Genomic DNA, 26,818 nt, shown 5'->3' on the forward strand with positions numbered 1-26,818 from the left:
AAACTTGTTCCTATAAAAGAAACTTGGATGACTGAGATCAGGGATGTGAAACCTACAAAATATGACAAAATAAGATGTGAATACAAAAATGATTTATTGTGGTTTATTTCACAGTATTATATATATATATATATATATATATATATATATATAGTTAAGCTCTTAAAATGAACACTGCTTCAAAAGGAGTGGCATTTTAAAAAAGATGAAAAAATACATACGAATGTAAAAACACTACAAATTTTCAATTTTTAAAACAATTACTGTTTTTCTTTCGATGTCATTAATAAAACAGGTGTAAGGCCACTTAAAGAACAAGACACTCTAGTTGTTTTCATCACTGCAAACACATTTTAAGGCCACCTGCACAGTTTGCTAAAAGCCCCTGGTCCCCATAAGCTCATTTTAGCCTCTGCTGTTGTACTCCAGTCAAGCAGGGGGCGCTATACACGCCAGCCCCTTCACTGCAATGCACAGCATGAGGAGGTGGCGATCCTGTGGGTTACTGATTTCCGTTATGAGTGAATCTTTCTCCTTTCGTAGGGTCACGTTACATGAACCAAACAGTTCTCTGATCTTCTCGAAAACTTTTTTATCAGCTAAAACAGCCAGGGCATCATCTTTCAAAGAAGACTTCCTATTCGAAGCCATATTTTGCACCTGCAAGAAAATATGAATAAATAAACCTAAAATCAAAAAACCTAAAAAGAAGATCTTTTGAAGAATGTTGGTAACTGGCACTCATTCACTTCCATTGGTTTTGTGTCCATACAATAGAAGTGAATGGGTGCCGGCACTGTTCAGTTACCAGCGTTCTTCAAAATATCTTTTTTTGTGTTCTGCAGAAGAAAGTAAGGTTTGAAATGACAAGAGGGTGAGTAAATGGTGATAGAATTTTCATTTTTCATCGCTTTACTGGTTAAAACTGTTGTTGGGTACTATTAGTATGAGGATACTTACGATATGAAGCACAGCTTGCAGGGTTACATGAGTACAGCAAGATTTCAGCACAAGCAGGGTGGAGTCATTCATCTCTACACAGAACACAAAAGGCAGGATTTTTATGAAAACAAAGGTCAATTTTGTTCACACCTCACTGCAGGTTTCACATGACAAACCTCAAGCGAATGACAATGGTCTTATACTTTGACCGAACACATTTACCAAAAACATAATGGTTAACTTATTTAAACTAAAAATACCTTACGTAGACCAGTGGCCTGTATCACAAAGCGAGGAGAACAAACTCAGAGTTGCAGAGTAAGCTTTGAGTTAACAAAACCAGACAAACCCAACCTGGTTTATATCAGGTTCAGCTGTAGCACAACGCTTGGTATAAATGTTCTCTGTCAACTCAGGTCTGATCCAGAGTTTGTGAGGCGCATGCGGCAAACAGCCAATCACACGGAACATGCAAAGCATCATCAGTTTGATTGACTTCTCGCGAGTATTAGCGCAATTCACTTTTCTGTTGAAGATGAAGAGATCCTTATGAAAAAATGAAACCGTTTACAAGGCAGGAAAGTTTGAAAAGGCAGCTACTGACTATATCAATACAGAATCAACTGAATTTAAACTATATAAGTTAACAATAAGATCAAAAGATAATATGTATGCTTCATTACTTTAAAATGCTTAAAAAGTTTGTTATTATACGAATATAGTTATATTAATTTAAATGCTATGTTTAATATTAATTAATAAATATTCATTATCAACTCATATAATAATTATATGAATGTGTTTTAAATTATAATCAATAAATGTAAATATACAATACAAATAAACACTTAGCAGCTAAAGATTTTCTCTCTAACATCTTATCACTTTAAACTTTTTTTCATTTGGAGCGAGATACATGGGGAGTGGCTTCACTGCGTCAGATATACATCACTTTTCTCAGAGCTGATTGGTCCAGTTTTGGTTTGCAATCTCTAATCCAGAATAAAACCTGCTCCGGAGCAGGTTAACCGTGTATCCTAAATTACCATGGCGACGAAACCCGCTCAAAACCAATCCACCTTCTTGAGCCTGAAAACTCTGTGTCTGCTCAAACTAAATGCGAACTTACCGAAACCGGTAAAAACCGAAAACCGGTCGACCACTCACGCTCGAAACGTTGCTTGTTATTTATTAAACGTGTGGAGCAGTTTTCAGTGTGCGGACATTCTGTTTATTTAACCTCCCTATATAGCCCCTTCTCCTTCCATCACCTAAATCCACCTGACAACATCCACCTATGTTGTTTTATTGAACTGAACTCACCCTCTAAAGAGCCGATAAGCAGGTGGGTGGCTGTAAGAACGGTGGTGGGGTTTTGCTGAAGGGGTCCAGAAGGTGTTGTCTGGGTGGGACCCTTTCCAGCTGCTTTCTGTACCAGTTCCAGTGTAGGCCGCACAGCAGATGCTTGATCTAATTTACTGAAATCCGGCTGTGTCCCACCACACAAGACCTCTAGCTGACAGACGGACAACATGTCTTGTAACATGCACAGTGACAGTATACATACAGTACATATCCTTATGTTGCATGTGACAAAGTCACCTTTGACTAAAAGGTGAAATAACAGTATTTTATGATAAGTGGCCACCACTAGACTATAAATGTGTATAAAATGATAGAATGATGTGTACGGTATTACTTTCTATATTTTTAACAGTAAGCAGTATATTCTTCACAGTATGCAGAAGGTACAGTTAGTATTGCGTTCTGAACACAGCATGTTCACACTCACTGCGTTCTCCAGCACGCTGATGGCTGATCTGTTCTGCAGGTGCACAGAGATGTGCTGGAAGAGAGACGATCGTGTGTTGGCTGGAAGTTTAGAGAGAACCTTAAACTGGCCCTGTACTTCTTGCAGGTCTACACGAGAAGAAAAGAGAGGCTGTGTAAACCTTTACTGAAGTATTTTCATGTTTCCATATGTATATAGTTTTATGAAAACAAAGTCTACTCCAGTAAGGGTGACGATTCACACTATAAAAGAAAGTATAACTATATTACACTTACATTTACGCATTTGGCAGACGCATTTATCCAAAGCAACTTACATTGCATTGTACTATACATTTGTTTCTGACTATGTGCAATCCCCTGAGATCGAACCCATGACCTTGGCGTTGCTTGCGCCATGCTCTAACCACTGAACCACAGGAAAGCGCCCACATCGACAATAACAACAACATTATGTTAATTCTAAGCTCTTCACTTGTTGAGAATGTTGTCCTCTTTTTAAGACAAACTGTGAATCCAGGCAAAAGTCCATTTAATTATGAGATAATGAGCATCAAAGTTTGATTTCAATCATTAATTTCACTATGACTTGGGGGTTTACTCAGTCAATGGGCTTACTCAGTCAATATTAAAAGAACAGTCCACCAAAAAATAAAAATTCTGTCATCATTTACTCACCTTCCAGTTGTTCCAAATCTGTATACATTTCTTTGTTCTGATGAACACAAAGAAAGATATTTGGAGGAATTCTTGTAACCAAACAGTTATCGGCCACCATTGACTACCATAGTAGGAAAAATTGGTAATCAAAAGTGCCCCAGAACGGATGCCATATGGCTTTCTCACATTTTTGAAAATATCTTCTTTTGTGTGAATGAAGAAATATATGAAGACATTTTCCTACTAAGGTGGTCAATGGTGGCCAAGAACTGTTTGGTTACAAGCATTCTTCCAAATTTCTTTCTCTGTGTTCATCAGAACTTAGAAATGTATACAGATTTGGAACAACTCAAGGGCAGTGTTGGGTAAGTAACTCTGAAAAAGTAATTAATTACTAGTTACTAATTACATTTTCAATAGTGTAATTAGATAACTGAACGAATTACTCTCTCCAAAAAGTATTTAATTACTTATTACTAATTACTTTCTATATCCTGCATCAACCTTAATTAGAATCCTAGATTCAAGGATAGACATGAAAGGTCTTATTTAATTCATTCAAATAAATAATAAATAACTACATAAATTATTCTTATTAACTGACCAAAGTATACAAATGTGATAAGGATACATTAAAGCATACATAGAGTTACACTAACTTTTTTGTTTGATGTCATTTCTACTATTGAATATATTACACAGTATTTAGTTCAATTACATCAGAAGTAACTGTAATTAAATTACAGAAAAAATAAGAGTAATCCCTTACTTTACTTTTTTAAGGGAAAGGTAATTAAATTACAGTAAATAATAACTTAGTAACTACTTACACCCAACACTGCTCAAGCGTGAGTAAATGAAGATAAGAGTAGGGCTGTCGCGATAAACCGACGATAAATATCACGTGATTTATGCACAGCTTTTGAGTGAAGTACGGGAAAATGCTGCTGCATCTGAAAGCCAGAGGGCGCTCTCATGCGGAAACACCAAATACGCACTGCAGAAGAAGACCATAACACATTCTAGAATCTAGGAAATGCCTATGGACATCTTTTTATCACTGTTACTCAAGCCTCATCAGGTATTTTTATGATAATAAAGTATATTTATAATGATCATGTTTGACGGGTGTTGCTTTTTCAAATGCACATTATAAGCGACTCAAACTCGCACTGCTTTAAGATCGAGCAGCATTTCCTACTGATCCCAGAGCCGTGCTTCATGGACAAGCTACGCATTAAAAAAAATATCGACACATTGCATATCGCAGCCAGCTTGATTTCAATAGGATTTAGTGGTATCACGATAAATTATCGTGCTGCCCTAGATAAGAGTTTTCATTTTGGGTGAACTGTCGCTTTAAATGCATACAAAAACCCCCACCAAAATCTCCACCTTTACAGTTAAATAAAGAGTGTTTAAAACAGGTTTTTTGAACACTTCCTGTCTCTCACTGATATCTAGTGGTGTAGAAATTACATATTCAATTACTATTCAATTACAAACATTCCAGTCAATCCAGTGTTGTTGGTACCTTTCTGTAGTTTGCTGCTGGTTTTTCCTGGTGAAGCGCCGACTGGGACTGCTTGCTTTACCTTCACCGGCGCATCGACCTCAAAACCACCCTGAACATTTCCCAGCAGGCACAGCTCTGGTAAAATGAAGAAATACAAAAAACAATCAAGTCTTTGCCAGTCTGGATCCTCCAGAACCATCATGTCATGTTAATATTTTGACATAATAATACATTTCAGCTATCATCACAGCATCAATACCAAAGTGTCCAGTGTTAGAAACCTCCAGCTCGATCACACCGTAAGCGATGATGGTTTTAGGAGGAATGTTGAGAGATATATTAGTGTCATAATCAACAATATCCTTCCCTTTGTCATTCACTGACACCTACCGAGAGACAGAAGACACGAGACAGATGAGTTTTGGACCAGGACAAGACATGTCTATAAATATAAATCACCACAGTACCGTATGAAACAGTTTATGGTGTCTAAATCTCAAGCCCCACCTTTATCTTCTGATTGAATCCAAGCATCCCCTTACATGAGCCATCCCTCTGCAGTTCTTCAGTGACAGTACAGGGCTGAGTGGTGATAATACGTTCCTTCACTACTGTCAGCACCTCCCTCTGTTTCTCTCGTGTCTGCTGGACCAGAGAGTGCTGTAGATCCAGAACTCTGTTCACAAAACACAACCACAGAACAGGTTCAATTAACTGTAATTCAAGTCTGTCACATGGCTTTTTTGACCAATTGTTTTTCTGCGTCTTTCAGTTCAAATCAGAAATTGCTGGAAAACATTCAGTTGTTGCCATTAGTAGACCCCTAAAAATGACTGATGTAATTCCCAACCCACTCAAATGTATTTCCATATTTAATTGTGGCAACACTCTTGAGTAATGGTAAAAGATAATTGTAAGGTCTATGCATTCCTACTTGAATACTCCTTCTATCTGCCTCATATGATTAATATCTTGCTGCATTCTCTTATTGACACTAATGAATGTAACCTTTATTGTGAACATAATTCCTATGGATTGAAATCATATAACCGTTACTCCTGATGACCTGTCAGTTTCAATTGTTATGTTTTTTTGTATTACTAAATTTAAAAAAAGTAAAAAAAAAAAAGAATGATGAAGTCCGACGACACATGCACTTTCACTTCCTCTGCTATTACTGCCCAGGGGCCGGTTGCCCCAGCTGCATGCAACTGAATGAAGTACAGAGTTAGTTACAAACTAGCTAGTAGTTAATAAGCCTATAGTGTGGACTTCACATTTTCAGTCAGTCTGGTTGGTGCAGCCCTACCCAGTATCTGTCTTAAAGGGATAGTTCACCCAAAAAAAACATTCTGTCATCATTTACACACCTTCTTGTCATTTCGAACCTGTATGACTTTCTTTCTTCAACAGAACACAAAAGAAGATTTTGTGAAGAATGTTGGTTACCGAACCACGGCGGTTTTGTGTCCATACAGTAGAAGTGAGTTGGAACTGCTGTTGTTCGGTTATCAACATCCTTCAAAATATCTTCTGTGTTTTGTAAATGATGACAGAATTTACATTTTGGGTGAACTAGATTTGTTGACATCGCATCAACTCTAGCTCAAAAAGACTGCGGTCAGTTACCTAGCTTTGGAATCCTGTAATAGTTTCTGCACATCCACCTCCTGTTTTTTAAGGTTTCCAAAGGACGACTCCAGTTTGGATGAGTTGGCACCCCCTACAGTAATGCTCCCCGGCCCAATATCCGCTCCAACACTTCCACTTTTGTTGTTCACGACTTTGCCGTCAAAGCTCATGAAGTCTGTTTCAACCACAACTGAGGGTAAAAAAAATATATATATCATCAGCTCACAAACATGATTGGTTGGTTCTTTTAATGACAAAAGTGGTCTTTTAGGGAAGTGTAAAGAATTCATCTCTAAATATATATTTATGTATATGTTGTTTTTAGGCACCCATGCTTAAAAAGCATAATAGATTCTAATACCACTATGAACCATCAGCTGTTTACCATCAAAGTCCCCATGAAATTGAAATTTAAGTGATTTGCTTTTAATATGAATGTGTTAGCCTTGAAGACATCTGTAAACTAGGGCTCTCCAAAACATTAAGCCATTTCCATTTGAAGATATGCATTCAAAACAGTCTCTAACTTCATCCACTGATTTTATGACAATATGCACTAAAGCTTCTCATCAGATTTAATGCTGTGAAGAAAACAAAATGTTACTGGCATTATAAAAGGGTGAAGAGCCACTCAATGTCCCACTTCCTGTTTCAGCAAGACGTCATCTACACATTAAACAAAGCTGTTCAAGGCACTTCAGTAGGTCTTTAAAACCATTACTTTATGTATTGTGTTGGTGTTCTTTCCAGTAGAGATCATTTTATTTTTTTCATTAAAACCAATAAAATTTCCATTTCAACCGTTAAATCCAAAATTTCTGTAATAGTTTGTATTGTTTTTATCAGCAGGGATTATTTAACGTCTTTAATAAAATAGGTTTTCAGTAGAGTATACCACAACGCATGCAGGAAAACAGAGAAGTTGCGCTGTACCTGGATTTATGGGATCGCCAACGAGAACATCAGATAGTTTGAAGTCTGATGGCAGATATTTCGGCTTCTGCCAGAACCAATACCGGTTGCGCTTGATGACGAGAGCCAAAGGAACCAGACTGTCCGAATCATTCAACCGAGACACATGAACCAAAGAGCCTTCTGGGTCGATCTCTGACAACAGGTTCTTTGTGGATTTGGAAAACATCTTTGATACTGTCAGGGTGATTTTTAAGGGTTAGTTGGACATAAATCTCCATGCATTTACCTTTACATCACTCTAACGTGGCATCATCACAGTACATCTTTGTAAGGTATTCATACTGTAAGTACTGTACATTCCGAGGTTCATAAATGCATAAAAACGAATAGCTACATACTCCTAACTCTCATTTATACATAATTTAAAAGTGTTACACGAGGAGCGTGGCCCTTGTAAGCGGAGGAGGAGAGGAGAGGAGCAGCGATCATGCTTTACTCTATTCAAATCTTCACTCTTCAAAACATAATTATTTTGGCAAATATACAAATAAAAGATAAACTACGCAATATAAAGTAACCTATACAACAGACCAGGTAGAATAAAACCCAGAGTAAAAAGATCACGCTTACCGTCTTCTGCTTTCGTCTCTTATCTGTCTGCTGAGGTCTGCCACACGAAAACAAAGATAGAACAGGCTGAACGCTCATCTGCTTTAGACACGCCCACCGGAATGTCTATGTCTCAAAGCCCCGCCCATACGCGCCCAGACTAATGATTTCATTCGTTCTTCCGGGTTGTCATTCAAAGGAAGGGCGTAACGTTAGCTGACCTCCAAGTTTTTTATTTTTTTAATAGTTTGGTCTTTAATAAGATATTCGACTTAGAGAGTTTCATACTGTGCATTTAACTTTTTTCATCTCTTTATTTAACGATACGTTTTTATATTATCCTGTCTTGGACTATTGACATAGGTTTTAAAAACAAGAACTTTGTTTACTTGGGACACCAATAAACTTTATTTTATTAAGAAGTTACTGTAAAATATCTGAAAGTAATGCTACATGAAAGAGGGAGAGGCTTGGGGTTGGTTAGGGGGAGTGACAGTCTGCGTGGATGTGATAACCTGACATGACTAGAGGGTTTTAATAAGAGTTAGGGTAGGGAAAACTGCCAAATTTTTGCATTCAAACTACAAATTGCATTTTCATTCTGCAGTGACAGATACTATTGAATTCATAAAATGTAGAAAAAAAACAGGTTACATTCTGTTCTCACAGTGCCCTATATTGATAATCTGCTATATTAACAAATCGTCACCTTGGAATTACAAGGCTCTATCTGCATACTAAGCAGTTTTAAGATACTAAGCTTCAAAGTTTTTGCATTCCATTTTACTTTGTAGATAAAACCTTTTTGTTTTCTAAAAAAAGTTCCCAAAATGTACACAATACAAAGAAAAAGCATCACCTAATGTAAATACAGTCACAGAAAAATTAGGAGACCATTACAAATTTTCATTTAATCAGCATTTCTAGATGTTTTGTGGCCATTCTAGTCCAGTGTCTGTTGAATTTCAACAAAATCAAACCTCAGTAGTGACATCGAACAGCAATGTGAAAACTGACAGCATGACAAGACACATGAAAACTGTGATAAAAATTCAGGTTATCACATAAAACAATTTTTTTGAACTTTTTCTAAATACATGAGATAACTCAGTTTTTGTCTTAAATCAAAACAAATCAACTGCAGTTTGATTGATATTAATTGGAATGCACAATAAAAAAGCATGATTTTTGATTTTTTTTATCTCATTTTGCAACCAAACTCCTCAAATATTACTGATGTATTGCTTAAGTGAATATGAGGTCAGAACAAATACAGAGCATCTTTATTGTTATTTTGACCTGTTTCTCCAGTTTTCATTTTATGCTAATGCAAATAGAAACAATACATATTTTTTAATTGGTAGAAATATTGTTAGTAGTTCACCGAATGAAACAAAAATGATCCATTTTACCTGAACACATACTTATAAATAGTACATTTTAAAATCAGAAAACCTGTTTTGAAATGGTCTTTTTTCATTTTTTTCCATGGCTACAAGTTGAATAACTAAATTTTGACAAAAATGTCAGATAGACCATTATAATGGCTATGCAATGAATCTATGATCAAACATGACCTGTCTTGTTAAATTGGTTTATAATAAAAACAAAGAATGATGTTTAAAATGAGACTTTATTGATGGAGAGAGGAAACGCTGCAGTGATCAACACGCAAGTACCCCGTCCCCCAAACAACTTTCACTGTACTGCGTGGTTCAGAGTGAAATGAGCACAGGTTACAGGTCAAACCGTCTGGAAGCTTTAAAACACTGCCAGTCTTCTGAATAAGTTAAGATGAATGAAAGTAATCCAGGACCCTTAAACGTCACATCTTGTTCATTCAAGAATCTCGGAATAAAAGGCTTTCGTAAAATTACAATACTTTGTAACGATACATTTGATTTGATTAAAAGTTCTAGCAAAGACTATTATAAGAATATAATAGTATATAAGGCATTAGACAGATGTGGAATTCATACTCATAATATACATCATAAATTCATCGACACTTTCCTTTAAAGAGGTAGACAATGCAGTTTTGTTCTGACAACAACATACTATACAAAATAAACAAACGTTATATGTTTTAGGCTTGGGTTGTTTAGTTATTTGCAGTTTTCTGTTGCCTTCCTGTGCTACTGTCAAGCACAATGAAACAGGAATGTGAACTGGGTCAAGATTGCATCTCTCTCAAACTTCAATGAATCCAATTGCATAAAATACACTACATATAAGCATATTAAGGCAACTGAATTGCTGGGACATTAAATAATGATTGGAGTGATTTAAAATGATGTCATTCTGAGTCAAAGTTCTGGTGTGGCCTTTCTTTGTCGCCTTCTCATTTGAGGCCAGTTTGATTGATTTCCTCTTTCAGCATCATCAGTCTTTACTTTACAAGAGGTGTGCACCTTCTCTTGATGCTGTAAAGTTGGCCGGAAAATACACAAGCGACAGTGAGCACAGATGACTGTTGGAGTTACCAGAGGACCGGACAGTCGAGACTGCTGAATCCAGGATCTTTCCGCAAGTCCCAGTAAGTGTTGTTGCTCATCCAGATGTCATCTTTGGATTTTCTGTTGGTGATACAGCAGAAAATATATGATGATGTGGAGACTTTTTGTGTAGATAATGATAAACGCAAGACTGATAGACATCAGGCTAAAGCTAAAAACAAATTAACCTATGCTCAGTTTGTTCTTTGAGAAATGTCAAGAAATCAGTTTTGTATAATTATGTCAAAGTGATATTAAAGGGATAGATCTTATATCATTTATTTACCCTCTTGTTGTTCAAAAACATATATTTTGATAAATGTCTCAATGGTTTTGTGTGTCCAGTCATTCGGGGGCAGTGTTTTTCTTTAAAATATCTTCTTTTGTGTTTCACATGAGAAGGAAGGTCATACAGTTTTTGAACGATATAAGCATGAGTAAGTGATGAAAGAATTTTCCTTTTTTGGGTGAACTATCCCTTTAAGATTGAAAGGGTCTAGATTAGACCCAAATGAAAACTTTCTTTGTTAAAGTAAAATTGTGACAGTGCACATTAAGTAGGACTGTAGGCTCATACTGGAAGAATCGAGGTTGATGTGTCATGTGGTTCTCCTCCAGGACTCTGCGTCTCTCTCTTTGCAGCTGTTCGATCCTCTGTTTCTGCATCTCTGCGGCTTCAACATTCCCCTCCTCCAGTAACCTGAACACACACATGATCACATAGTCTGATATTCATGTGTCCTTGTAAAACAGTTGCAGTGCATAACAGATGCAATTATGTCATCTTCTTGTGGCTGTGACACATTTATGTCATAAAAAAATGAGGCTGCTAATATAGATGTCAAAAATATTGCTAAGGTGACACAAAACTGGACAATGTCTTTCCAAAATATTACTTGACTTTGTTGAAATTGAAGGGGAGACTAGTCAGTATTAAAAAAGGGCCATCAGTTTGGAACATGATGGCGATTAAATGATTGTTTTAAATTTAGGTGAAGTAATTAAGTGCAGTATCCCTAGACTCATTTATATTAATTTTATCATACTGGCACAGGGCTGTAAACACTTTAATTCTAAACTTTCTGTCTCCCCCGATCTAGGATAAATAATTACATTACTGTTTGTAAGACTCTTGGACTATCCAGTCTCTAACACCTTTTTAATATTTCAAGCAAGTAATTGTTAATAATAGCGTTTTATTAATTTTTTTGCCGTGGAATCAAAATTAGTATGAAAATCATTACATTTCACAGTATTGGTACTGACTACTTCTGTAATAAAATTCTGGTATCATAACGTCCTTGCTTCAGGTAGTAATAAACTTGTCTGAGCCGAGGGAATAAATTGTGATTGGAAGCAAAGTCACCTCTGGTCGAGTCGTAGCCTGGTGTCTGTGGGTGGAAGAAGTGGTTTGGTAACAGGGTCCAGCTCATTTAGCTCCATAGCAAACTTGGTGAAACCATAATACTGCTCATAGTCAGGAGGCATAGGGTCTGAACACACACACACACACGCACAAACAAACATACACAATGTTGGTATAGGTGGTTTATGGGGACATTCCATAGGCGTAATGGTTGTGATACTGAGTGTGCATGCGTGGTGCCGCTTACTCGTCCTCCAGATGCAGGTAGCAGAGGGTGGGGTGCCACAGTAGATGCCCTCATGCCATTTCCCAAACAGCTTGTGTACGACCTTCCCTTTGTGGTCTGTGACAGATCCCTCTACCTCATTCATGCTGGAGTTCCAGTACTTTGCCTGCAAAGAACACAAACACCTTTGATAACACAGTGTAACAAATTGTTGTTTCGCTCAACCTTTTTGTAGTTCTTGTACAATTCTGTGGAGCTAATTATTGTGGTAATATTTATTTTCATGTAGCATCAATGTTTTAGTGTACATTTAACTCAAGTCAATTTTGAGCTTATATCATTAATTACGATATATCTGTATATTGCAAATAAACAAAAACTGTACTTATTAAAAAAATTGTCAGAAAATTCTAGAAATTTCTGTAGCGCAGGGTAGGTGAGATGAAGCGATATTGGGTGACTACATCTGGAACTTAAAAGAAAAAAACGATCACATTTTGTTAAACTGTTGTTTTGAGCTCAGTGTTATGCCAGTAACTTGTAATTTCTGCGTACAAGTAATAATACCAAAATGTAAAATATTTAAAAAAGTATTTAGTTTTTTTTGTGAGTACCGTCGATGGTAAAAGATGAATTTGATTTGTATTCAGCATGTTAAACTTCATAAAGAAACAGTGAAATTAAAACAAAATAAGGACAAATATGTTAAAAATGTAATGCAAATAATTGTCAAAAGTGCAATAGTAAATGGAGAAATAATAGAATATAACATGAAGAAAGCAGTCTTCTAGCCGGTGTCTAGACGTGTGTATGCTTCACTGATGTGACGACATTTTGAACTGTGACATTGAACAGAAAATGCTGGACAGATAGGACTATAAGCTTCATAGTTAGAGATATGTCAGTCCACTGTTTTTACTTCATGAAACTGCTTTTGTTTATGTGTATAAATATACATACTATGTAGGCATATGCATATGTGAAAGTTTGAGAAATTAAGTTTTGCATGTACACTGTATTTGATGATGATGCCAGTGCATTTTAAATTAATGAATTTGAAAATAATGTGAATGACAGATATGCCTTGCTCGGTATGTAGGATGAAGCAAACAGTGTTATGAATCCAGCTCTGTCTCTCTTTCTCCTCACCAAAGCCTGACCTGTATTGCTTAAGTATTGCTGGAAGTCTTTGAAGACCTCAGAGTTTAATATCTCCCATCCAAACACCTCCAAGAGTTACCGTATGACGGAACTGTTTTGAAGTCTATTAGACTGAGGCCTGTCAGACTATGAAACACTGCAGGGTTGAATCAGAATAACAACAGCTTTCAAATACAGCAGATGTTGGCTGCGATGTAAAAAAATGTTCAATTGATTCATCCGGCTTCAGATTCGGATATTCACAAATCTATTTTGCATCTAGATTCCAAAAGGTGACATGTATAATTACCTAATAGAATTGCAAAAATGATGACACTTTTTAGACACTCCCTTTGTTTGCCAAGGGCATGAAGACTCAAACGGATGAGATTGTATTGGTGATGCAGTTAGCTCACCTTGATGAAGGTGACTTTACACTGGCACTTCTCACTGTTGGAGTTTTTGATGGAGATTTCGCCGTAGTGCTCGACCCAGCGCTGCCCGCTCAGAATGTTGTGGATGCATGAAGTCACTTTGTTCCATTCATAGTGATCGCCAAAGCTGCGGGAGAGATACGTTTTTGTCGATGTCAGCAATTCGTGTCTCATTCGATTTGAAATGATTTTATGTAAAAGAAAAAGTGCCTAGTCATATAATAAATATAAATGCATCACAGCTTTGAAGGATCGGTCAATACAAAAATATTTGACCTGTCGACCAATCAGAATTAAATAATCCAGACAGCAATAACTGGCCACTGGCCATGCTGCTTTCTATTGGCATTACTCATTTTTCTCAGCAACTCATATATAGTACCACTATTAATATCTACACCTGTTCTGAGATTAAATACAGAGCCCAAGATGGTTTCTCATTCACCTGGGAACACTGAGCTACATTCATATAATCTGTGATCTGTAAAACCATTGAAAGAGTGAAAGGAATGTCCTTCGTCTGCACAGCCAGCCGTCATCATGTGTCATCACAATGTAACTGGCTGTGGTATTCACTTCAACAGCTCATGCCCATCTGCTGTCCCGGTGTTTTAAGAAAAAATAAGAGCTCTATGGCTTTATAAGAACAAGGCCGCTGACAACATCAACCACAGCAGCTGTTACAATTTGGACAGTGCCATCATTCAAAATGCCAATTATCCAGACTTCAATCTGTTCTCACCTCTGTGGTCTCGCTACAGGTCCCAGGTCCCAGAGCACCAGAAACAAGACTTTATTACCTGAATTCCGAACCGTCAATTAAATTCTCAACATTACCAAACATAACTTTAAGGAGCAGGTCACCGAAAAATGAAAATGATTTATTTGAAATGAAAATTTATTCACACTCATGGCAACCTAGGTGAATATGACTTTCTTTGCCGAACACAATTAGTGTTATACTAAATAATATTGTAACTCTTCATGGTGTAAAAACACGCATATGACGAGTAGTCACATGACACGCGAGAACCAATTAGATTCAATGCCGCCACATTTCAAGTTACCTTGCTTCTATAGTCTGTTTACATTTATCCGTGATGTAACTATCGCTAAATAAGCGCAAAATATTTTCCGTTTTCTATTACAAATGTCTCGTTTCTCTTTAGATGGATTCACTTTTTGAGGCTTCCAAATGACACCATTCAATGGCATTACAAAGCCACCCAGGATAATATAAGTTATATACACCTTGGACCACATGACGGCAAGCAAATTATGGGGCAATTTGCTCTTGGGTTTTTGCAGAGATTTTGAAAAGTAGGGAAATTGATTTCATTTTCAATTTAAAAATAAGTAATATTACACGTTTAGATCATTTACTTGCAGCTGATTACTTCGAGTAACTTCTCCCGTCCTGAAATTTTAGTGCAATAATTTAGCTACCTGGTGTCAAACCGTGTTCACCCAAGACTTTTCGTTCCATTGACTTCCGTTCATACGCATGCGAATGCGACAGACCAGAAACGCAAAGATATTTTGCAGCGTAGCAAAGTTCAAGTCTGGTGATCTCTGACCTGCACATTCGCGTCACGTGAATTTGTGACAATGACTATGTTTACATGCATCCTCATAATGCGATTATTATAGGATTTTGGCAATACTGCGATTACACTTTCATGTACCTCATGTAAACGCAATCATTCAATTTAAATAAGTTCTATAATAATCTAGTGTGACTGTAACAAATCCACTGCAGTGCATTAAAACAAATAGCTTTTAACCAACTTTTTAAATGTATAATTGTCAAGACCTGAGAGATAGCTTGTGCTCAAAACCATGTTTAAGGATTAAATATAGAGAGAAACTTACCCAGGGAGAACCACATGAGTAGTTCCTACAGGAACAATCTCCATGGACTTTCCCCAGAATTTATTCCTCCACCGCACATCTAAATCAGTCATGCAAATAAACATAGTCAAAATCACATCAGCAGACCTTAGAGAGATTACAATCCTATAATCTTAGTTCCCTTTCTGTCGGTCTCTCGACGTTGTGTCGAACCGACAGATTGGGGTTCGTCTTGAGAACCTATCATCTTCTGAGTATTTTGAAAAGGCCAATGAAAATTGGCGAATGAAATTTGCATGCCGGACTCCTCCCCGGATGTCCGGGTATAAGAGGGAAGCCGGCGTGCTCATTCATTCACCGTTTGATCTTCAGAGCCTGTGCATCTGATGAGCGACACAGCGATCTTCAGTGATCAATATTCTGCTGGAATCTACGACGTGGTGCAGCGGACAGTCCCTTCCTGCAGTGACTCTCCCCTGGGCGTCTCGGCAGTTCCGGAGGTGTTCGAGCAAATTTCCTTTTCTAAAAGAGCAAATTTCTCCAGCGGGGCTTGTCCCGCTGTTCTCATGGGTGCAATACACTCATCGAGGAGGGGGACGGACACGATGCCTGCTTCCAGTACGCTGGGGCAGATGTTGTGGATGCGTCCTGCCCGCACTGCGGGCGGTGACGATTCAGATGTTGCGTCACGGGTGGCTGTGTTCCCACGGGACTCAGCCACCACCTCGTTTGCTCCCCGTTCCGTGGCGGCAGGACTACGGCCCTGCCGTCCGCTACGGCTAGCAGCGAGGGTGATATGAGGATTACTGTGAGCGATAATCCGCCAGCCGTTCGCACCTCGTCTCGCTTGTCTGATCGTCCCCCAGGAGACGGTCCCACCGTCTTACTCCTCAATCACGTATTCGGACACGATGCGTGAAGATGAGGTCTTGCAGCATCGGGGGGTGACGTACTGCCATCCGACTCCAATGATTGCTTGGGCTCCCTCCCTCGGGGGGTCGAGCCCAGGAAGAAGTGGGCATCGAAATGTCAGCCATGCTTTACCGGGCTGCCGTGAGTGTTGGGTTGCAGTGCACGCACTGCCTCTCCCAGCGGCTACATGGCGCCTTGGGTCTGAGCGCGGCTCCAAGCCGCGCCCGCCCCCAGTGCCGTATTTACCGGAAGTGCATGAGGAACTTAGTAAGACCTGGAAACACCCCCTTTCCGGCACGTTTCACGTCAAACAAAGTTCTGTCACCCTCTCTTCCCTTGAGGTTGAGACAGCTAGAGGATACGTCGATGTCCCCCAGGTGGAGTGTGCCGCCGTGGTGCACCCGTGCCCGTAGGTGGCGGCTACCTGGGGGGGGAGCTCGACCTAGACTCCCGTCCAGAGCATGTGCGGTCTCGACATCTCTGGTGTCGAGAGCTTACATTGCGGTGGACCAAGCTGTCTCCTCTCTCCACGCTATGGCTCCTGCCAGGCCAGGGCGTTGAGAGAGCTCCACGGGGGTAAGACCGACCTAGCGCTTATGCAGGAACTCCGTGCCACCACCGACCTCGCTCTACGGGCGACCAAGGTGACCACGCGGGCCCTGGGTCGGACGATGTCCACACTTATGGTCCATGAGAAACTTCTCTGGCCGAACCTTGCGCAGACGAGTAAGCCGAGAAGGTCCGCTTTCTTGACGCACCCTTCTCGCAAGGAGGGGGCTGGTTGGTGTTACTGTCGAGCCGCAGTTCTCAACAGTAAAGAAGCAGTCCTCCCATGCCGCGACTCGGCTGCCTCGGCCGTCGAGTCTGCTTCCCAGCAGCCCTGGTCCTCTTCAACGCCCTCTAGTTCTGGTGCCCACCCACTCAGGCGGCCCCTTGGAGGAGACAGCAAAGAGGAGACCATCGCCCCATCAGCAGCGGCGGAAGTAACCCTCATGGGAAGACCTCAGGGAGATTGAGGCTACCATTGGGCCCGACCCCAGCAACATCACTGGGAAATCGGATAGGGACGGATCCTGCCCTGTCTCACCATCTGCTGGCCCCCTCCGGGGGGCTAGCGCCCACTTACTCTCAAAAGAGAGTTGTCTCCTCTCTCTCTGGGTTATCACAGCCGCTCCAACCCTCGGCACGAGGGTGGATGGCAACTCGACGTTGCGTCACGGCGAAGCACAATGTCGAGTATAAACACCAGCCCTCAGCACTCTCAGTCAGTCAGTGCGTTGAGCGTAGTCGCCAGGCAGGAAAAACAGCAGAGCCGATCGCCTCCCCGGGGGACCTCCCCCGGCAAGGAATCCGTACTGCTAGCCATCGAACCACCCCCCGGGGGCCGATGAAGAAGATCGAACCTTTAGTCCCCCTGTCACAGTTCTGGGAGCCTGCGGGTTCCCAGACTGTCAGGCTGACTAGGGAAGACGATCCATCTCGGCTACGCGATCCAGTCGCCCAAGTTCAGGGAATCGTATTTACCTCAGTCAGAGGCTAGGATGCTCCCGTACTTTGGGCCGAGGTCGCCACCCTTCTGGCGAAGGGAGTGATCGAGCCCGTCCATCAGCCGAGATGTTCAACGGGTGTTGCAGCCCGTACTTCATTGTCCCCAAGAAAGGCAGGGGGCTGCGCCCTATCTTGGATCTGTGTGTTCTGAACAGGCACCTACACAAGCTGCCTTTCAAAGTGATCACACAGAAGCGCATCCTGACGTCCGTCAGGTGTCAGGACTGGTTCATGGCAATCGACCTGAAGGACGCGTACTTTCATGTCTCGATCCTCCCTCGACATCGGCCGTTCCCACGGTTTGCATTCGAGGGACGGGCATATCAGTACAGGGTCCTACCCTTCGGTCTGTCCCTGTCTCCACGAGTCTTTACGAAGGTCCTTCCCTAAGGTTCCCTTAGGGAAGGAGGTGTGCGGGTACTAAACTATCTCGACGACTGGCTCAGCTTGGCGCACTCTCGAGATCTGTTGTGTACACACAGGGACCTGGTGCTCCGGCACCTAGATCGGTTGGGGCTACAGGTCAACTGAGAAGAGCAAGCTCTCCCCGGTGCAGAGCATCCTCTTTCTCGGTATGGAACTCGACTCTGTCCTCATGAGCGGCCCCGCTCACCCCCCGCCCGTCGGGGGGCGCGAGACCTGCGACGAGGAAGCCCGCGCCCACACGGCCTCCCGGAGGCAGTGCGACTGACTACAGAGCGCGCCCGATCAGTGTTGAACTGCCTGAAGCTCTCAGGCAGTCAGCGGTCCCCCTGAAACAATTTCAGAGGCTCCTGGGATACATGGCATTCTCGACGGGGGTGGTCCCCCTCGGGTCGATGCACATACGACCGCTCCAACACTGGCTACAGAGTCAGGTTCCTTGGAGAGCATGGCACACCGGCAGCAGGCGTAGGGTTATCACGCTTTTCTGCCGACGCACCCTAACCCCTTGGTCTCCCATGACCTTCTTGCGGACAAGGGTCCCCCTAGGGCAGGGACAGGCACGTCGTGGTGCGACGGATGCCTCCCTGCAGGGTTGGGGTGCCATGTGCAATGGGCATGCAGTGTCGGGCGGTGGACGGGAACGGGCATGCAGTGTCGGGCGGTGGACGGGCCCCCGCCTGCATTGGCATATCAACTGCCTAGAGTTGTTGGCTGTGCTACTTGCACTGAGGAGGCTACCACCTCTTGTGCATGGACAAGCACGTGCTGGTCCGGTCGGACAGCACAACTGCCGTGGTGTATATCTATTGCGCTCACGGCAGCTAACACAACTCGCCCGACGCCTCCTTCTTTGGAGTCAGCGGGTGATCAGCTCCCTGCGAGCCACACACATCCCAGGCGTCCTGAATCAGACAGCCGTTGCGCTCTCTCGTCAGTTGACGCCTCGCGGAGAGTGGCGACTCCATCCCCGCGCAGTCCGGCTCATGTGGGAGCAGTTCGGCCAGGCACAGGTGGTCCTGTTTGCCTCCCCGGACTCCACCCATTGTCCGCTTGGTACTCCCTGACCGAGGCACCCCTCAGCACGGATGCCCTTGCGCACAGCTGGCCGCAGGACAAGCGGAAGTACGCTTCCCCCCAGTGAGCCTCATTGCACAGGTCCTGTGCAAGGCCAGGGAAGAGGAGCATCAAGTGGTACTAGTTACGCCCCATTGGCCTAACCAGGACTTGGTTCTCGGAGCTAAGGCTCTGACAACAACTCCCCCCCTGGCCGCTCCCCCTGGCGAAGATCCTGCTTCCCCAGGTGAAGGGGCACGTTACGGCATCCCAGGCAGAACCTGGACTCCATGTCTGGACGGGACGAGGAGATCCTGAGTGACCCACCCCCGGACTGGTTGGGACGTCACTCAGGCTAGGGCCTCGGCCACTGGGCGGCTATACGCCCATAGGTGGCGCCCCTTCTTGTCCTGGTTCTCTTCTCGGCGAGAAGACCCGCGGAGTTGCTCGATCGGGAACGGGCTGTCCCTTCCTCAAGAGAGACTGGGGAGTAACCTCTCCCCCTCCACACTGTGAGTGTATGTAGCCACTACGGCCGCTCATCATGACCCAGTTGCTGGGTAGCCTCTGGGACGGCACGACCTGGTCATTAGGTTCCTAAGGGGCGCGAGAAGGCGACCACCTTATCCACGCTCTGTACCCTCTTGTGACCTAGGTGGCGAGCCTCAAGAGGCTCCGCCCCCTTCGAGCCTCTCGGAGCTGCCGCTCTTTCTCACTCTCGATAAAGACGGCTCTCCTGATGGCGCTCACCTCCAAGAGGGTAGGGGACCTGCAAGCACCCTCCGTGTCCACAGATTGCCTAGAACTCGGGGCTGGGGTTTCTCACGTTATCTTGAGACCCCGCCCCGGCTACGTGCCCAAAGTTCCCACCACTCTCCCGAGAGACCAGGTGGTGAACCTGCAGGCGCTCCCCACCGGGGAGGAAGACCCAACCTTCCATGCCAACCAACGCGCACTGCGCCTCTACTTGGACCGCACGCAGAGCCCAGAAGCTCTGAGCAGCTCTTTGTCTGTTTCGGAGGTCAGCAGAAGGGAGGGCTGTCTCCAAATAGAGGCTGGCGCACTGGATCGTGGATGCCGTCGTTATGGCATACCGATCTCAATTCGCCCCTGCCCGTTGCGAGTGAGGCACACTCCTCATGGGCACTGGCTCAGGGCGCCTCTCTAGCAGACATCTGCAGAGCTGCGGGTTGGGCTATACCCAACAACTCCGTGAGGTTCTAATACCTACGCGCGGAACCGGTGTCAGCCCGCATCCTGCAGGGCAATGTGTAGGACCGGCAGCCGGTAGGGAGTACGCCTGCGAAAGCCCTTCCCCCTTCCTCTAGGGGGATCAGCGGCTATTACGCCTCCCCTCTTTCCCCCACTGGGTAAAGAACAGGCATTTTATCCATCACTAGCACCTTCCTCGGGGCAGGCTGGGCAGAGCAGCCCTGCCCCCTTAGGCCGGGGAACAGTTGAGTTATCTCCCACATAGCTCTAACCGGACCTAGTGCTCCAGACGTGGTAACCCCCCCTCCGTGGGCTGTTCCGTCTGATGTATCCTCATGAATGGTTCCCACCTCGGCAACCCATGATCTCCCTAGGTGGACTCCCACCTTGCGGTTAACTCCTGCAGTCTGCACATTCTCCCATGAGTTCTCCCCTGATGGTGAGACCATGTGGTGTCTCCACTAATTCCTCCCTACGGTAGGTAGTGGTGTCTGCAGCGTTTTTCCCCCAGGGGGGAATAATGCTTACCCAGTGGCCCTTACGGTGCCGGGCGGCTTCTCGCTGGTTAGAGAACTAAGGCCTCCGCCCGTGACCGGCCGATGGCAGGGGCTTCCCATCTTTTCTCAAAAGCTCTGGGACCCCCTACCTCTACACTGGAGGGTCACAATTTCGCATTAGCGCCTACGTCTGACTCGCCCAGGCCAGTCAACATCGCTCCGCTAGAGATTGTGACGCGGCTCAGCGCTGTGGCGTCTTCCATAGGAACCCCAATCTGTCGGTCCGACACAACGTCGAGAGACCGACAGAAAGGGAACGTCTTGGTTACGGATGTAACCTCAGTTCCCTGATGGAGGGAACGAGACGTTGTGTCCTTTATGCCACAACACTGGCCGCCCGCCGCAGCGGTCGGGGGGACGCTCTCAGGCTCCTCAGACCAAACGGTGAATGAATGAGCACGCCGGCTTCCCTCTTATACCCGGACATCCGGGGAGGAGTCCGGCATGCAAATTTCATTCACCAATTTTCATTGGCCTTTTCAAAATACTCAGAAGATGATAGGTTCTCAAGACGAACCCCAATCTGTCGGTTCGACACAACGTCGAGAGACCTCCATCAGGGAACTGAGGTTACATCCGTAACCAAGACGTTTTTTCATTTGAGTTCTCTATAAAAAAACGGAGTGAATTATTTTTTGCAAATGTATTTAATTAAAAGGAATGCAACACATTAATTTAATAAAACAAACTGTAATCCAACATGTTAATTCAACATGTGTGCTGTTGTTTCTTAACAAAAGCATTTATTATCAAAAGTGACTTAGAGTCAAATCCGTATCTGGCAGGCGGCAGGTGTTAGTTCCTCGCCCTGATTAATACCATATTGCTGTGGTGTTACCTTGCCAAAAGATGAAGTTTTTAGACTCTGCATGACACGCTGATATGGGAGGGTGATGGCTGACCTTAAGAATGAAAACAGAGAAGCCGTGAGATCCACACACAAACACCTGTTCACAAATGCAAAGCATAAAAACAGGTGGCCTACCTGTTCAGCCACAAAACGAAAGCCTTTGTCTGGTCGGTCACACTCGTAGGTTTCACCCAACACTGGATTAAAGGGTTTTCCTCCTGCTCTATAGTAACTGGAAGCATAGCCTGACACTGCAAATGTTGCGATGTACACCTACATACAAAATACAACAGGATCGATTTGTGACTGAGTTAATGTTGCCTGTCTAGGGAATGACATGCTTCATTTGAACTTTTATTGAAATTATATTGTTTCTGATATACATTTGAGCGGCTATCATCACCAAAACATTTCAAACTCAGCACGAAATGACACTGGCAATCCATGTATCATTAGTTGACAGAATATTCATTGAGAAGAAAAAGTAGGACAGGGCTTGATTTTATTCACTTCCGCATTACATACAGTACATGTCTACTATATATAAATTAATAGTCTAATTTTCTGTGTGGCTATAGTGTTATAAAATTTCCAACTGCCAATTGCTTTGTAATGTCAGCTGATAAGGAAAGTCATTTTTAACATTTTTATGAAAGATAAATATTTTTTCTTTGGAGAAAAATGCACTGATAAAACATGTACAACAGGCCTATATATTTAATAAAATGCAGAACTTTCAGCGAAATTACTGGTAATACATGAGAGCGGTCCATATCTCTCCTTCACTGCTTTTGTCTCTTATACTGTAATTAGATTGAATTTACATCCTGAAAAGCCAAACCACTAAGTTACTGAATGAGGCATTAGTGCAATGAAAATTCAAAGTCCGCAGCTCTCATTTAAAATAAGAGCGGATCTCTTTCCTCCTCCAGAGACAATGATGCTGCAGCTGTGTGTGTCACTGGATACAGTAAAGTGCAGCGGACTAGAGCACATTTCCAGACAGCAAGAATCATTTCTGAACAATATTCATGCACTTATGAGTAATACTGGATCAGACGGGTTTCAAAAGCATGACTCTACTCATGGACAATCACATCAGGCTAATAAAGACTAATGTACTGTGACATTATAAATCAGACAATGCCTGTGACTGAAGGGCCACAAATCGATTTGGTTAGCCAAACAAAGTCCACTCTGAGTGTTTTTATGTCAACATAAGTGCTGTCATGAACATTTTTGTTTTGTTTGTTTAGTGTACACTTATTTTAAAAAATCTATAATAGTGCCAAATTTTTTATATTACAATATTCTACTTTTGTAAAATGTTATTATTATTATATTGATATATTTTTATACAACAGTTATTTCTGGTTCTCAAATCTAATTCGTCTTAGGGCCATATTAGGAATATTCCACCACGGAAACCGCTTTACCGTTTGTATCACTCCGCCACTAATAAGTCAGACTTATGAAACTAAAGTAAAACACACGTACATTTGGAGGTGTCTCTGTCACCTGAACAAGTCGGTTGCGGCTCGCCATATAAACAGAGAGAGAGAGTGAGAACTCGCTACAGTAAACAAGTGCATGTTTACATTAAAAAACAATGGAAACTGCCGCAGTGCAATGGAAATAACGCATTCTCGGTGAGTGTCCTTTTACAGTCTTTCTCTTTCATTCACACGCATGTCCTGTCTCATTATTTCTCCCCAATAACTTCACTGAAGCAGCACAGCGCAAATTTAAAAGACGTGACCGTTTGGAATTAGTAACGGGGGTGTGTTTTAATATATGCTGGGCTGGAATTTGTGGCGGAAGAAAGTAGTTCCCCATTTCCTTTAAAAACCGGAGGGTTTTAAAGACACTCCGATGTTGTTTCTGGTTTCTAATCACAGCCAGATACACAGATATAGAACCTTATCGCACTCATATTCAAGCAATATTTCATTGATAGCCTACACTGTATGTATATATTACTCGCTATTAAGGCTTATAGACGGTTTCAGTGGCAACAACATAAAAAAACTTTATGTGGCCCAAACTGTTAAGTAGTTTTAATTTAATACAATTAATATACAATAACATATGAATAAAAATGAACATTAATATAAATTAAATATCAAATAAATTGTTATACTACAACCAAACACAGACCAGAAGTTAACTGTCTATAGAAGCAGTTTTTTTCCTGCATACAAAATTCCTGTATTTTACAGTACTGTATATATATTTCTATATTGAATTCTAATTATAGAGACGGAATGAATAATTATGAGATCAATACACGATTGTTCAAACACCACTGCTGAAATCTAATGATGCCTTAAAATCTGTTGTAATGTATATAGCTGCTTTTCTGAAACCTCGTATCTCCATATTTCATGATTGTTTTTTGGTCACCCTTTGTCACTGGGTTTTAGAAAAGTGTCCAACCAATAAAAAGTATTAAAAAGTGCTTGTCAACTTTGACAACACAGTGTTTAAACATTTTTCCATTTCCTGAAAAAGAGTGAATTTGGACATCAGAGCTTTCAGAAGGACAGCGACAATATATACATTTATAGTATATTACTGGATGGTGTTCAGGAATTTATTGTATTTATAAATAATAAGAATTATAAGTTAATGGAATGAAAATTTGAATACATGGAATATATGTTTTGTATCCAAATATTTCACACTCTTGAAATGTTTACTATAAAATGTTTTGCCTACCATGCGCTCAAACGGGTCCTGTGTGTTTGCGGCCCGGTTGAGTAGTTCGCTGTACTCTAGTTCCTCACACAGTCTCTGCAGTGTATTGAGGGGTTCGTTGAGTTGAACGGGCATGGCCACCTTTGACAGATCCTTTCCAATGTTGTTCTTTAAGATGTGCCACAGACTGATGTTGCTGGTGTTGGGGCTGGGAGAGGGAAGACACAACCTCCGCTGTTCCAGAGAACAACCATTCTCTACAAAACCTGATGAAGAAATGATGTATTACTTTATTTGGTTTATTAAGGTCAATGCTGGCCGACTAACGTCGCTTTTCTGATTATGCAGGTGAAGCTTGTAAAGATGTCTAGAGAGCTGAATTGCGTAATAAGGATCAACATCCAAAATACAATTTCTGCTGGAAACCAGCACACTATCAGCAGGGCTGGCCATGTTAAAATTGCCTGTCTCATACCAAACTCACACCCTTCTGTAAAACAGCTCACACAATATTTCAAATGACAGCAAAATATCAAATATTTGTGGAAAAATGTGCGGGATTCTCACCTGTATTGAGCCTCTCATTTTCCGCGTCGTTGCTGAAGTTATCCATGGACACATTATCACTGATGTCACTGATATATGAGTCATCTTCTGAAGCCTAGCAGGAAACCACACATTATCATTACAGCTGTTTGCCTCTCTGACAAAATAAATATATCTTAGACTGACCATCCACCAACTGAAAATCATGAAAAGGCGTGATGGATCTCTCCGCTCCCACAAATAAACAACTTTACTATGAACACTTGTACATGTGGCAATGACTTTCAGTGGGTTTCCAGGGTACTAATTCTCACAGGAGCCAAATTTGTATCCCTTTAGATCTTTGTGGCGTATTTTTAGAAGAAAACAATTATCTCAATTTTCATATTACTTCTGCTACAGGAGCTCCCTGGGCAGGTCCGTCTCAGTGTAAGGCAGACGGAAAGTCAGAGAGGCGGGTCTGTGGAATGTCATCCGTGGCACATATTACACGTTTAATATAATTATGCCGTTCCTGTCTCCTAATAGGTGTCAGGGTAGTGTCTGACTGAAGTAAAGAGGAGAATAGAGGCAGCTGGTCTGATAATGAGTACTTGCACAGTTCTGGGGGAGGTGCGGCAAATGGCCATCATCCTCACCTCGTTTTCTGAAGAGCTAGCTGACAGAAGCACTTCCTGCGCGTCAAAGAACTCGGAGAGAGACTCTGTAATGGAAGCTCTGCTCTCATTGGACATCTGGTGGACAAGGGGGCGGGAACCATCGCTGGGGTCTTGCTGCTGGATGAAGTCACAAAAACACAGTCAAATGTTTTTCGCTGCCAAGAAAAATTTTATTTGCTGCTCATCGGGTGAATTTCATAAAGGAACTCAGGGCTTTTTGTATATTATGCATGTATAGAATGTATAGAATGTGTTATTGTGTCCATTCTGAGAGAAAACATGACCCACATATTTTCAGACTTGTGCAAATGCACAATGAAGAGATATAACTGCAAAATTGAGAAAAGCGTTTTCTGTGTAAAGAAGACCTTAATGAGCAAGAAATGTAATGTGAATCATGAATTGTTGTGAATCACTCAGACAAAAGAGGAAGCCATACGGTGGCAAAGCTTTCCAAGCTAATGAGCACAACAGCATTGTGTTGACTAGATTGTCAATTAGAGAAGTTGGTTATTGACAGATTAATCCCACAGAAAAACACAGCTCATTGTGGAGTCAGATGTAAGCTTGTTAGTGTGCGTGCAAGGAGGTTTGGGCGTATATACTACCCAGAGACATGATTAACTGATGGAGGAGCGTTTGACTCAGCCACGCCATCGAATATCTGTGGGTTCAATTAACATAAACCGTATGCCTTGGTTTTTATCTCCAGGAGATCAAAAGTAAATGTACAAGGGCAATTCAATGCAAATGTCAACCTTAAGATGAAAAAATCAAGTTT

The 26,818-nt window shown here is 42.1% G+C and overlaps 2 protein-coding genes across 5 annotated transcripts in view; both read right to left on the minus strand.

Annotated features, from left to right (window-relative positions):
* Positions 1 to 132: 132 nt before the first annotated feature.
* Positions 133 to 8,182, minus strand: gsdmeb (gasdermin Eb). Its single transcript, XM_057340046.1, has 10 exons — positions 8,087 to 8,182; positions 7,475 to 7,690; positions 6,539 to 6,731; positions 5,417 to 5,585; positions 5,169 to 5,295; positions 4,928 to 5,044; positions 2,735 to 2,862; positions 2,266 to 2,458; positions 961 to 1,034; positions 133 to 660 (listed from the first exon to the last, which is right to left on the minus strand). The coding sequence occupies exons 2-10, from the start codon at positions 7,680 to 7,682 to the stop codon at positions 430 to 432; spliced, it is 1,440 nt and encodes a 479-aa protein (XP_057196029.1). The 5' UTR covers positions 7,683 to 7,690; positions 8,087 to 8,182; the 3' UTR covers positions 133 to 429.
* Positions 8,183 to 9,684: 1,502 nt separating this feature from the next.
* osbpl3b (oxysterol binding protein-like 3b) overlaps positions 9,685 to 26,818 on the minus strand; it is a 69,311-nt gene continuing 52,177 nt past the window's right edge. For 2 of the 4 annotated variants that reach the window (XM_057339560.1, XM_057339558.1), the window contains 11 exons: positions 26,017 to 26,151; positions 25,400 to 25,493; positions 24,854 to 25,098; positions 22,271 to 22,408; positions 22,124 to 22,187; positions 15,599 to 15,677; positions 13,709 to 13,853; positions 12,174 to 12,318; positions 11,927 to 12,053; positions 11,138 to 11,260; positions 9,685 to 10,641 (listed from right to left, as the gene is read on the minus strand). In XM_057339560.1, the coding sequence (XP_057195543.1) occupies positions 10,545 to 10,641; positions 11,138 to 11,260; positions 11,927 to 12,053; positions 12,174 to 12,318; positions 13,709 to 13,853; positions 15,599 to 15,677; positions 22,124 to 22,187; positions 22,271 to 22,408; positions 24,854 to 25,098; positions 25,400 to 25,493; positions 26,017 to 26,151 (1,392 nt within the window). In that variant the 3' untranslated portion in view covers positions 9,685 to 10,544. Of the gene's footprint in view, positions 10,642 to 11,137; positions 11,261 to 11,926; positions 12,054 to 12,173; positions 12,319 to 13,708; positions 13,854 to 15,598; positions 15,678 to 22,123; positions 22,188 to 22,270; positions 22,409 to 24,853; positions 25,099 to 25,399; positions 25,494 to 26,016; positions 26,155 to 26,818 lie in introns of all 4 variants that reach the window. The other 2 variants (XM_057339559.1, XM_057339557.1) reach the window with 1 other exon arrangement.

The sequence above is a fragment of the Triplophysa rosa genome, linkage group LG8, assembly GCF_024868665.1.
Source record: "Triplophysa rosa linkage group LG8, Trosa_1v2, whole genome shotgun sequence".
In the NCBI taxonomy this organism is placed as follows: Eukaryota; Metazoa; Chordata; class Actinopteri; order Cypriniformes; family Nemacheilidae; genus Triplophysa; species Triplophysa rosa.